Consider the following 13,756-nt stretch of genomic DNA (forward strand, 5'->3'; position numbering starts at 1 on the left):
TCACATTTCCTCAACCAACCCCATAGGAGCTCCTGAAGCCTGCCAGCATAAAACAAGCCCAGGGACCGGACACAGCTTGGATTATACAATATACTGAGCGACAATCCAGTGGCGATTTGTTAAACAAGTAAAGGAATATAAGGAAGCAAACCAGGTCCACAGGTGAGCCCCTTTCTAAAGAGTTGGCTGTTCTATTCAAAATGGGACACAGAAAACGTATCCAGCCCAGCCCAGATCTAAGTCTTCTCCTGGATCAAACAAGATTGTCAGGTAGGAACTAAGAATTCTAGGTTTCTACATCTGGGGGCTCTGGTTTAATGAATGGAAAACTGTCGTTTAAAACTAGTCTGTTCTTTTGGATCCTTTTCCAAACCCCATTGGGCTCCCTAAGAGACATTCCACTAGCTTTGCTCATGATTGGTGTTATTGCAGCGCTGACACACCCCAACCAAAATTAGGCTGCCAGAGAGCCAGACCCACACACACACAGTAAGAGACAGTCCCTGGGCCAACAAGTTTACAATCCAATTGGCTTCAAAAGAATCCCTTACCTGGTATTACTTTAAAGGGGTGGAATGTGCATATTTTAGGCCCCACTGCAACAAAGCTTCTAAGCACATGCTTGAATCCATTCCTATTTACTAATGCACAGGCTTAACTTCAAGCCCTGAGCATGTGCCTAAAGTTAAGCCCACACTTAAGTGGAATGGAGTGCAGAGGATCAGGGGCTTCACTTCCAGTGACAAAAAAGGGCATAATCCAGCACGGAAAAAATACGCATCCAAAAACCAATCATGTTTTCTTGAGACAACCTAATATTTCAGCCACTCAGATGCATTCTTTTTTTAGCCTTTATCCAGTGGCTGGAGCAAGAATCTGATCTGTTTTTCTGCTCAATGCGAGTTTTTAACTCCTCTAAAGGGATGCTTCGAAGGACTAGACTGCTTCTATTTTTGTCGCTGGTTTAGCATTTTTATTTATTTATTCCCCCCCCAAAAAAGAAAAAGCCCCACAGATCCTACGCAGTCAAAATTACATACCTGTGGCTTGTTTTGACAGTTTTGTTGTTTTGGTTTTTTTTAAAAAAGATCTGTATCCCCCCCCACACACCATGTGTGTTACTAATTGGTCTTTATATATTATTCTGCATGACTCAGTGTGATGCGGAGATCTCACAAAAAAAACTTCCCTCCTGGTGCTGCAGAGGTGTATTAATGACAGCACCAGGTACCATATCATCACCAACGCTCTTACAGTAACCACCGGCTCCCGGGTCAGAAAGGGATCTAGCCACATCTAGATCTTTAATACATTGCCTTCAATAGGATGGCTCCATGCTCATCGTTAAGCACATGCTTATGTATATTCAGAATCAGCACTGCAGAACCCAGCCCAGCTCCCCCAGAAGTCACTGGGAGCCAGATTGGGCTTTTAGTGCCTACGGTCATCTTCATGTTCTTCGGTTACTAATTTAGGGCCAGATTCCGCCCCCCTGACTTGTATTGGGATTGATTCACAGCCCTTTGAAAGCAATGGCACTTCAGTGAGTGCTGAGTCACATCCACGGTGTAGTTCCTTACTCCTGGAGTAGCCCCCGCCCTGAATTCAGGAGTACGGTGCTCCCAACGTGAATAAGGGAGGCAGAATCCGGCCCTCGGAAAAGATGTTCATGAGAACTGTGACCAGACAGGGGGTCGTGTGACACAATCCCCCTACCCGCACACATAGACAGGCATATAGGTGACTACGTGAAAAAATGAGGGCAGTGCCTGCTCCTCTTGACAGAAACAAAGGAGACAAGTAGTAAATGGGACTTCTCCCCACTGAGACGCCCGATCCCAAGACCCACAACTCCCACTGTCTCCGTCTGCCAAACCAGCAACAGCTGGGGATGCCACACAGATCCCTCTCATTCAAACTTTGCTGGCCTTAGCTCTGAAAACAACTTACATGAATACTAGATAAGCCTATAGAAGAGGAGAGTTAATTACCAGGTACCTTTCACCACCAATCCTGTATCTATAGTTACAGGCTTTTAAACAAACAATGGATAATAAAATAAGCCTATAAAACAAATCAAAGGAGAGAAATCATACGCTCTACACAGACAAACATAACAGGGTTTGATTATTTTTTTTAATGAATTAAACTGTTGAGTTCTAATTTTTGTCCTTGCTTGATAAGATTAGAGGATTAAACCAACTTTATGCTAAATGCTCCCTGTTAAGAGAGCCACGCCAGGGTTTATTGTGCGTTGGCACACACAGATCACAGCAATATCACTCAGACTCACAGTCTGCCCAACTGTAACTTCAGAAATAAAAATCACGACTTATCCAGATATTCCAGACATATAGATAGATGGAGATATACCTATCTCATAGAACTGGAAGGGACCCCGAAAGGTCATCAAGTCTAGCCCCCTGCCTTCACTAGCAGGACCAAGATTTTGCCCCAGATCCCTAAGTGGCCCCCTAAAGGACAGAACTCACCACTCTGGGTTTAGCAGGCCAATGCTCAAATCACTGAGCCAGGGCAAAAACTCCAATCCCACTCTGCTTTCAGGGGAGGTTATTCATTAAGCACTTGTACACAACAGGCAAGTTTTTATACAAGCAGTGGGGTTTTTATCTTGGATAACTGACATCATAAGAGGATTTTGGAGTAGCGAGGGGGAGGTAAACTGCCTGACACCCCCCCACACCCTCTGCCCCAATCCACAGCAACAAATTAACAGCCCTACGTAATCACTCACAATACCACACACACTACCCCTACACACTCATACCATACAAAGCATTAAAATGCTCACCCTCCTGATCTGCAGCCAATGAACGATCAACACCCAACTGTTCAAAGTTCTCCCCTAAGTGATCACCTCTTCTCACCCGCCTCACAGGGGTGTTTGTGGGGCTTAATGTTCATAAAGCATGAGAACTTTGGATGGAATCAACCATGGACGATAAAGGGCAAAGCATTATTTTTAAGAACAGGTAATAAAACCTGTGACCATCTCTAGACAAACCAAGTAGAGGCTTTTCCACATTAAATCATTTAATTCTGCAGTACTCCTAATACTAAATATAGATGGTCAGGTTCTCCTGCCCTTACTCACCGTGAGGTGCCTTACGCACTCAGATCAAAGGGACTATTTGCAGGGCAAGGTATCTCTCACTGTAGGTAAGAATGGCAAAATCCAGCCCAGAAAGCTAAATCTAGCCATCGTGTAACGAGTGACTTCAGTTTTGTTACCCCAGGAATGAATTTGGCCCCACATACTGCAGAAACGGAATCATATTCTTCATAGCAGTGGCTGACTGGAACAATACGGATACTATTTTCCAGTCCCCAGTCAGGAGGGCACATATTGTGCCATTACACATTGTTTTGGGCCATTGGTCCTTTAGCTTTCCCCAGCATGTATCTAGGGCAGGGGTAGGCAACCTATGACACGCGTGCCAAAGGCAGCAAGCAAGCTGATTTTCAGTGGCACTCACACTGCCTGGGTCCTGGCCACCAGTCTGGGGGGTGCTGCATTTTAATTTAATTTTAAATGAAGCTTCTTAAACATTTTTAAAACCTTATTTACTTTACATACCACAATAGTTTAGTTATATATTATAGACTTATAGAAAGAGACCTTCTAAAAACGTTAATATGTATGACTGGCACACGAAACCTTAAATTAGAGTGAATAAATGAAGACTAGGCACAGCACTTCCGAAAGGTTGCCGACCCCTGATCTAGGGGAAACAGTCAAAAATGGTGATGGCTAGTTTCCCCTTCCATGATTTTTCTATAAGATATGAATTGCCCATCCCCAAGGAAGTGTTCCCCTCATAGGAACGGCAGTCTTTGCAAGGAGAGTGATGGGGGTGGGGAGCAGATCTTTCACCATATTGAAGAGACTCGTTCCATCTGTTGTCTCTCTCACCAACCCACGTCTGTATTATTCTAGGCTCTGAGCCCATCAACCTATAAGCCTCTGCAAGGTGCTAGAGAGACTGGCTTGATGTTTCTAACCTCTGAAGATGTTCCAAGTATGATAAAAGAAATCCAGCTATTGAAACGTTTTCCCACAATGCAGTTACTGTGTTGCTAGGTTTCCATCCAGATACAGCCTAAAAGAGCAATCAGAGAGAGAGAGGCGCTGGTGCTGGGGATAGCTTTATCAGTGCTTGACAGGGGGGGTAGGGAGGAGTGGGATGGAGGGGTCCTGAATAAAGTTTGGTCTCATACGAAATAACACAACCAAGTTCCAAAATCTAATCCCACTTTTGGCTAGACTTTTTTTTTTCCTTTCATTGAGTTTGGTAGGTTGGTACATTACATGTGTGCGTGTTTATTCCATCATCTGGAGTGTATTCTGATTCAAGAACAACAGCAGCAAATTGATAGACTGATCCCCCTAACACACACCTACTCACCCTCTTTCACTGATCCTGCATCCTCCAGAGGCAAAACAGAGCATGCACCAGCCTGGTTTTAAAAGGCTCTGATTTGCCGGTATATTACATTAAACCTTAACAGACTTGGTTCAGCTGTCAAAATGCTATCCTAGTAATTGCATAAGCAGAAGCAACATAATTGGCATGCTACTGCCGGGAGAGTACAAGGGTTTCTTTGTGTGGGAAACAAATGGAACAGGACAGAACCAGGGTTCAATGCAGGACATGTGTAGCATCCTGCACCTGTCCTAATGGAGGGCTGATTTTCTCTCATTCCCATATACCCCCATTCACCCAAGGCCTCTTTCCTAGCCACCCTAGAGACAGATTCTCAAAAGAGCCCAGCTCAGAGCAGTTCCCTTTGTTTTCAGTGGATGCCCAGCACTTTGAAAAGTCTGATCCCTATAGCCCAGCCCTTCACATGTTAATAATAAACCAGAATAAACAGTAAAACCCATGGGGGCAGGAGCTCTCTCTGTTCTGGGTTTGTGCAGCACCTAGCACATGGGGTTCTGGTCCACGACTGAGGCTCCCAGGAGCTACAGCAATACAGACAACAAAACAATACACAATAATCCTCAGAAACTGGTCTAGTTTGGGGGGCACATATTGCTCTCCTGATGACGTCACTGCAAGGGAAGACCAGGGTTAGCAGAACTCAAAGTAACAGACACTGGGTTTGCTAACCTAGGGCTTGGGCATCTACTCTCATTTGTAACCTCAGGATAGCACTGTCCAAGGCTGGGCCCCAGCCTGGGGCTTCAGCATCTGCACTGCATTATGCAGGCTGGAGTCCAACCACCCACATCCCAGACATCCCACCATGTGGCCACTGTAGCCCTTTGTTCATGGTGCCGGGTGGGAAAACTTCCCTGCCCACCAAACCGAACTGTCCAGAGGACAAAGGAAGCCAGCCCATGGCTGCTCTGGGAGTCTGCCCAAAACACAAGTACACTGAGGGCTTGAACCTTGGGTGCCAGCTTGTCTCAGGCTCCGACCCTCCACTCTCATGGGGTCTTGGGTCCAAGGCCAGGTTAGCAGGATGTGTGTGTTGAGGGAAGGTGGTAGGGGGAGAGAAGGCTTTAGCTGGAGTTCAAACCCTGGACTCATGCCCTGAGCTCTGTTAGGGTAAGAGGGGAGCAGATTGACTCACAACTGCTGCTGTGGGGTTCTTACGCCATCCTCGGACACATTGGTGCGGGCCACTGCCCGAGACAGGACCCTGTCCTCGCTGCACTTTAGGAGCTGCCAATCTGGATCAGATCTCCGTATTCACACACACGCTGTGCGCCCCCGGGACCCTCTCCACCCTGCTGGTTCTCAGGACCGGCACCAAGCCTCCCGCCCAGCTTGGGACACAGGGCGGCTCCGTCCTGACACTCCGCTTGGAGCGAACAGAAAGATCCCAGCGCAATCGGTGCATGACAGAGTCACCGCCCGCGGAAACTCTCCTTTGGGCCCGTTCGGGACCTCTCCAAAGCCCACCCGGAGAGCGCGCTGCACGCACCCCGGCCCAGGGACTGATCCGCGGCAGCCAGCGCAAGCCCCTGCCGTCCCTCGGCCCTGCCAGACTCAGACCCCGCAGCCGAGCCCCACGGGGAGCATTCAGAGCCAGCTACGGGGAGGCAAGTGACCCAGAGGGGCCTAAGGGGGCGGCTGGGGTTCGGAGCCGGGATAGGAGGGGTCCTGTCCGCCATCGGACGCAGCTGGGTCCCGAGCTCCTGGGTCCCCCCCAGCCGGGACACCCCCCCCCCACGCTCCCTCCCCGCGGCCGCAGCCTTGTGCCCTGCACCTCCGGACCCCTGCGCGGCGTGGGGGCAGCGCTTACCTCGGCCCAGCCGGTGGGAGCAGCCGTGCGGGTGGCCGGTGGCCGGAACACAGCGGTGGGCAGGGGGGAGACGCTCTTCTCGGCGGGCGCCCGGCCACCGGGCTGCTGGATCCCCCCCGCCCGAGCGCTACGATGCCCAAGGACCGGGGCTCCCCTTCCTGCCGCAGCACCGGAGCGGGCTTGTTCCCCACCGCCCCGCAGGGCGCCGCTCCCGCCTGGCACAGCCCGGACCGAGGGCACCCGGAGCGCACCGGCTCCTCTGGCCCTGACCCAAGGCACCGGGAACTCACCGGCTCCTAAGCCGCCCGGCGCACGCACCCCCGGAGCGCACCGGCCCGCCCGGCGCACGCACCCCCGGAGCCCCACCAGCCGGAGCGTCTCCCCAGCACCCAGCCCAGCGAGGCGCCGCCGCCGCCGCCTTTTATTGCCGCCCAGCTTTGTTTTGGTCTCGGCTCCTACCATCGCTTGCCGGCCCGCCGGGGGGAGGGCGCTGAAATCAGGCCCCCGCGCGCCCCCTCCGCTCGCAGCCCCCTCTCCGCCCGCGGGGTGACAGCAGTGCCGGGGCTCAGCCGGCGCCGCGCCGCGCCCGAGGCGTCCTGCGAGGCGGCTTGGCTTTCCTCTCCCCCTGCAGGGACTGCAGCCTTGGTTCAGCCGAGCTATATCTGCTGCCGGCAGAGGCCGGCGCCGGGGCAGTCGCGAGTTGAGGCTTGGCGGGGAGGGTGCTTTGCTGCACCGCTTCCCGGTCCTGCTCCTTACCCAGCCTGCCTGGCCCATCCTCCTGCGCAGGGCGGCGGGGCTACACTTCTCGTGCTGGCTGCCTGCGTGCGGCAGCGAGCCGCTCCCCCGCTGAGATGGGGCAGCCTTCCCCTGCTCCAGCACTGGCAGTCACAGCAGCGCACCGCAGGTGCCCTGCAGAGGTGTTTCAGGCCTTCCTCATAAAGCAGCTGGCTGTGGACAGCTTAAGAGGCGCTGTGCATTACCAGTCCCTCCCTTCTGCTCTTCGCTCCCCCGCTTACACTTTGCACCCATCACTTAGTGCTTAATTTGTGCCAGGACTGAGCCCCAGCACCTCTGGGCTCCGCTGTTCTGAGCCCCGGCACCTCTGGGCTTGCACCATCAGTTATGAATGCAAAAAAATTGTTTGAACCCCAGCATCTCTTTCATTCCAAAGTAGGCACTGCTTAGCCCCTGGCTCAGCTACCTCCCCTGTAAGTGAGGGTGAGTTTTCCCACTTCTGCCTTTCTTTTGAGACTCTCAAACCCACTTCCACACTGGTGAAGGAAGCTTCACAAACACCCCATAAGAACAGCCATACTGGGTCAGACCAAAGGTCCATCTGGCTCAGTATCCTCTCCTCTGACAGTGGCCAATGCCAGGTGCCCCAGAAGGAATGAACAGAACAGGCAATCATCAAGTGATCCATTCCCTGTCACTCATTCCCAGCCTCTGGCAGCTCAATAATGTTCTGAATCTATCCTGAGCCATCAGATGTTGCTTTGAGGCACAAAAAAGGGTTGATGGCCAGCATGGTTTCCAGAACTTCACTTCACCCTGTTCAGCTTGAGAGGACTCCTGACAGCTATCACTGGAACACATGAGCCTCCACACCACATCCCCAGGGAAGGCAATAATATTACCCGTGTTTTATAGATGAGGAGACTGAGGCACAGAGAGGCTACGTGACTGACTCAAGCTCACACCAAAATTCCTAGCTCTGACGCAAGCTGGAACCCAGATCTGCTGGGCTTTAGCCACGAGACTCTTCTGCTGAATATTGTGAGGATTTGCTAGTTAATGTGCAGAAAGGGTTGAAAGGGTTAAGTGTTTGCGTTTCTATTACTGGCCACTGTTGGCAGGGAGGCCACTGACAGTGTAGCAGGACCACCCACTTGGTCTTATAGGGCAGTTCTTACTTACAGGGCCTCTAATTCTGTTGCAACAGTCTCCTCTCCCAGAGGGTGCAGATGGCAGGAGAAGCAAGTGGGAGCACTCTCTGTTGGGGTAGGAGTCCCACTTGCACTCTGCAACTCTGGTATAGTGAGTGCCCTTTCCCTGTACCTCACGGCTGCCCATCAGACTCCCTCTATCTCAGAGGATGGCAGAGAGGACAGAACTTGAAGGACAGAGATTTCTAGAGCAGTGAGCAGTTAGATTGTGGGCACGGAAATCTAGTTATTGTTGGTGCAAGTGAATCTCTCTGGCATCATGCTGACCTAGCCTTATCCGACTTGGGATTTAATGAAACCACCTTACAACAAACCTGCGACAGAATTCTGCAGTCACACCCTAGCACTGCGGTATCACAGTAGCACTGGGAGCCATTACTCTAGAATTTTTGGAATTGTTTTTTTAAGCCACAACCCAAGTACCCCTGCCTCTAGAAAATGCTCCATATAGTAGTTATCTAGTACACTGTTTTCTCTACAACTGTCGTGTCAGGATTACCCATTGACAAAGACTGAAAGAAACATTTAGTGAGGAGAGGTGGGAGACCATGGTTATTAGCTCAAGTGATGGAGAGTCCTTTTTATGGTCTTGTCCCCCACTAGGGCAGCTAACCAGCCTGCATAGCTTCTCCTATAACTCAGGCAATGGTCACTTAACTTTGGGTTTCTGGAACCAAATGAGTCATGCTTATAATACAGACATTTTTCAATGCTAGGGGGGAGGTAGTTGATGAGTGGTGCTGTTGGGAGAGCACCAGAAACTGGAGTCATGCATGTATCTACAGCACAACCAGGAGCAATGGCATGTGCCAGTATCAGTTAGGCCTGGTCTACACTAGGAAATTAGCTCAGTATAACTAAGTGGCTCAGGGGAGTGAAAAATCCCCTCCCCCGAGCAATGCAGTTAAACTGACCTAGCCCCAACGTAGTCAGTGCTGGGGCAATAGGAGAATTCTCCCATCAACCTAGCTACCGCTGGTTGGGGAGGTGGACTACTTACACCCATGGGAGAAGTCCTTCCATCGGCGTAGGCAGCATCTTCCCTGAAGCACTACAGTGGTGAAGCAGCGCCACTGTACCTGCAGGAAGCCAGATGGCCATTCAACCTTCACTCCCCATTCAGGTCCTGCCTGTCTGCTGGGACTGCCAATAATGGTGCCAGTTATAGCTTCACACAGACTGCCACACAGCCATTGGATGGTAACAATGTTTAATCAGTTCTGGCCTATGCCAGATTGAACTAAAAGTGTAAAGCTCCACTTTAGGTCCAGTCATCGACTCCCTGATCCTACCACGGCCCCTGACGCTTTCCACACACAGACACCCCACGCCTATCCGATCACACAGAGGTGTCAACCAGTAGCATCCAGAGAACAGCAGAGAAAAACGGGGAACAGACCTGAGTCACCATCTCCAAGCAGGTGGTCCATATGGGAGGTATTAACCTTTTTCCAGTGTGTTACTCGCAGGGATTAGGAAGCTGTGCAGGCAAAACCAGACCAACCCTTGGCTTGCGGAGGCTCCAGTAAATGGGGATTTAATGAGGCTCCTGAAATAAAGAAAAAAAATTACACCCCACCATCTTAGAGCCTGTCTGCCAGTGATGGAAGTTTCTGCAGAGAGGGCGGCACTCGGGGTAGCGCTTCTGTTGAAAGCGGAGAGTGTGTAGTAAATGAGAAGAAAAATCATTTTTTTCTAACTTTCAATAATGTGAGCTGAGTCCACACTGATGCGAGGGACAGTATTTAGTCACACACAGAGCCCAAGAAACAGCCGTGAGCTATCATTCAGTGCTGCACACAGGCGTTCAGCCAAGCACAGTCTTCCTCAGCAGCAACTGTGCCAGCACAAGTCGGCACGTACCTGCAAACCCAATCTCTCCCTGTAAACCCATCCTCATACAGACATTCCTTGTGCCACCTGGCTGAGCGCACGCACGCACACACACACACAGCAGCCAACAGATGTAAACCCATCGTCATAGGGCTGCTCACACTCACATGCACAAGTTGTATCGCAATCCTCCATACCACAACACACAAACTTTGTACACTCAGACATTAGACTTGTGTTCTAGTTTCCACAAGACAACCATGTGCAATATATGCAAACGCCTCCCTCCCAGCACACAAGTATTAGAATTGATCAGCGATCACACATGAGATGTGCACACAGGAGAAACACCTTACTCTACCATACACCCAGACATAAGCACTGGACCACAGTTCCCAGTGACCTCAGCTATGCCTTAGTGCACGTTAATACATACATGTTCAGACATTCAAACGTGAGCCATAAACTGCACTGACAGATACACAAATGGTATCACATGTAACCTCCTCCATATTTAGCCACCCACTGGTATTAGAAATGCATTGTAAACCTGGTAATATTACAACTGCACACCCACACACCTAGGTAATAGAACTGTATTTTAAACATAGTGCCATTAAACATACCGTACCCACACATTAGAATTGTATCCCAACCAACATTCACACACACTATCCTAATCTACATTCACAATACATGTACACTCGGAGAGCTATTAGCACTGTAGTGCAATCTTTATTGAGAACACACACAACGCACACAGAGAAACAAGAAAAGAGAATTGTCAGTGGATTAAAAACCCATTGAAACTTGCTAAAGAAAGTCTTTAGGGTTAGGGAGGAGGGAGCTTAAAGCTTCTAACTGGAAGTGTTTCTCAGCTGGAAACGTTTCCTTCCTCCTGGCTCTCTGATCCTCCCCACCCCTACCAGGGTCAGCTTCCATGCAAAAATGAACCACTGCCGGGTATTGGGCATGCTTATATTTATGACTTCTTTTTGAAATTCTGTCTGCTCATCTATGCAGAATAAAACTACCCAAGCAATCTGGCCTGCTCAGATGCTCATTACCAAAGCGCTCGACACCACCAGCAGGCTCACTCAGGCCTTGTAAATTTTATCTGGGGGACATTCTGCTTCCACTAGCTCAATTACTGCCTGATTCCTGAAAGGCTTGTACCCAGCCAGCCAGCCAGCCAGAAAGCTGGGTAACATCCAAGAACCGAACATTATTAAACAGCCTCGGTGGCATGGGAGCCAGACTTTGATGGGTATGTGTACACATGGAGCCTGCCTGCCTGCGTGCCCCTGGAGTGTACCCAGGCCTACAAGGGTTTGCACGGTGGCATGTGCTGTGCCTGCTGATTGCAAGGAGACATACAGAGAGGAAGGTGATGGTCTGCATGAGCGAGTGAGAGACTGTCCGTGTGTGAGCGTGAAAAGGAGCAGGCCCGGGTCTGCGGGCCAGATTCTGGGCTCAGCTAGGCTAGCATCAATCTGGAGTCGCTCCTGTGAAGTCAGTAGAGTCAGTCTGGGTTTACACCGCAGCAACTGAGGGCAGAGGCAGATCCTGGGAGTCTACCCTGCTGCTATTTGAATAGCTTTAGCCATCTGCCAATCAAATAAGTAGTGCTTGATGTTCCTTATAACTGCAGCTAGAGCTCAAAGCTAGGGGAAGTGAGGGGGAATGAGGCTGTTTGTTTGAGCAAAGCAATGAGGTTAAGCCAAGGATGAGGTCATGGAGAAAAAACAAGGAAGCCAGTCCACCATGCACAGGACAAAAAGAGGCCCTGTCCACAAACAAAGGGAGGTTCTGCTTCACAAGCAGCTGGCAAAGGGTCCCTGGATCCTATGCAGGTGTCTCTAGCAGAGGTTGGCTACCGCAAAAAGGCACACACAAAACAATCCCAAACCAAGCTGTAGCGGGGTGATCACCCGCTCCTGCCAGGAAGGGGTTAAAAGTAGCCCTGAGGAGGGCTGTGGGCGGGAGAAAGCAGCTACTAGACTGATTGGGGAAGGAAAGGAGCCCCAGGCAGCAGGGGTAGGGCTGCCCTTATTTGAGCAACATCTGCAGCTGTGTGTGTGTGACATGAGGTTTGCTACTCACCACTTGGGGCCACATCTAGGGATTAGCTCTCAGCCAGTGTGACAATCCCACCTTTGGTTGCTCCCTCTATTTCTCTCTCTGAACTCTAGTACTACCTCTTCATGGCTCCAGCTAGGACACTGTCATTCTCTCCTTCTGGGGATCAAAGTCCCACTGGATGATCTGTCTCAGGCAGTCTTCCCTTCCACTGTTTAGACTGTGCCACTTCCCCACTGGCTGAGGAGGGAACCTGGGTCCATCCACTACTCCACGTTCTACGGACCTTGTATCCAGCAATTACAGTCTACCCAGCCTCAGACCCTATCACCGTTTCCCTGGACTCTCTCCTACCTTCCTCTCTCTGTCTTCTGGCCTACCCCTGGAGTCTCCTCTGCTCCATGTGGATACTCCACCCTCTCAGATTCTTGCCAGAGTCTATCTTCGCAGGCAGGATCCCAGGGCTTACTCCCCCTAGACTAGAGCAGACCCCACTCTCTCCTGGAAGCGACTAAAGAGCTCCTTCCTGCAGCCCTTTCTCTTACCTTCAACGTCCTCTTTTTACACCTGTCCCAGCTCCTTTGCCAGCTGGGCTTCATCAGCCCTTCGGCCAAGGGTGACCATATGTCCTGATTTTCTAGAGACAGTCCCACTATTTGGGGCTTTATCTTATATAGGTGCCTATTACCTCCCCACCCCAACCCAAATTTTCACACTTATTAGCTGGTCACCCTAATTAGGCCCAATCAGCCCTGGCACTCCTCCGGGTGCAGCAGGTCACAGGGTTAACTGCACAGGGCTTGTGTGGGGTAGATGCCCCAGCACAGGGTTGCACTTGACAATCCAATAAAGCCTTCCCAGTGGGGACTAGTCTGACCCTATGAGTTTGGTCAATGGGAGAATCTCCTGTGGCCTGGGGCAGGGATACCCCCCAAAGAGCGCCTCAGAGAAAGAAAGAAAACAAGACGGAGAGCGAGACAAAGTATGTTCAAAAGCCCAGCTGAGTGCAGGGCTTTTTCCTTGCAATTAAGTCAGTTTAATGGTTTTATGTGAGTTGTTTGTTTAAAAGGCCTTCACTGCGCTGTTTAATGGAGTTTCACCAGCACTCCCTAAAGACTCCGAGAGGCCATTAGTATCCCACAGCTCCCATCCTATGCAAACAAGTTCCCCCACCCCGATGTGTTTACCTTCCCCAAAGAGCAGTGCACAGCAGCATGCAGGGCTGCTAAGCCGCCTGCACTTGCTTTTCCACTGGAGTCTCGAGGCCCCGCGGATGCAATGAATATTCATGGCACAAACATTAGCAATAAGTATTGTGCAATTTGGCCCCAAATATATTTGAGACAGAAGAACCAAGAGCAAGGGAAGGAATTTTTATTCTTGAGCTCTGGGAACATCTGAATCGCATTTTTCTGTGCAGTAACTGGTGGGTTTTTTAAAATGCAAATCAGTCTCTGGTTTTTGAAAGACACTGTAAAAAAAGACAGAGGCAGCAAAGCTTTATCCTCTCGTAACAAACTCAGGGTTTACTAAGCCCTATGTGTTTCAGTCAATAGAACACATGCTGGGGAGATCCCAGTCCTGTGCTCAGCTCTCCCACTGGCTCCTTGGCAGAGTCACTG

General features: G+C 50.4%; 1 protein-coding gene across 3 annotated transcripts in view; it reads right to left on the reverse strand.

The window, feature by feature from the left end:
• The window catches only part of DISP3 (dispatched RND transporter family member 3), a 58,413-nt gene extending 48,753 nt beyond the window's left edge, over positions 1-9,660 (reverse strand). Inside the window, exon 1 of one of the 3 annotated variants that reach the window (XM_030537719.1) lies at positions 9,622-9,660. In XM_030537719.1, coding sequence (XP_030393579.1) covers positions 9,622-9,633 — 12 coding nt within the window. In that variant the 5' untranslated portion in view covers positions 9,634-9,660. Of the gene's footprint in view, positions 1-6,276; positions 6,329-6,735; positions 6,771-9,621 lie in introns of those variants that run through there. The other 2 variants (XM_030537720.1, XM_030537721.1) reach the window with 2 other exon arrangements.
• Between the last annotated feature and the right edge of the window lie 4,096 nt (positions 9,661-13,756).

This window comes from Gopherus evgoodei, chromosome 18 (genome assembly GCF_007399415.2).
Source record: "Gopherus evgoodei ecotype Sinaloan lineage chromosome 18, rGopEvg1_v1.p, whole genome shotgun sequence".
NCBI lineage: Eukaryota > Metazoa > Chordata > Testudines > Testudinidae > Gopherus > Gopherus evgoodei.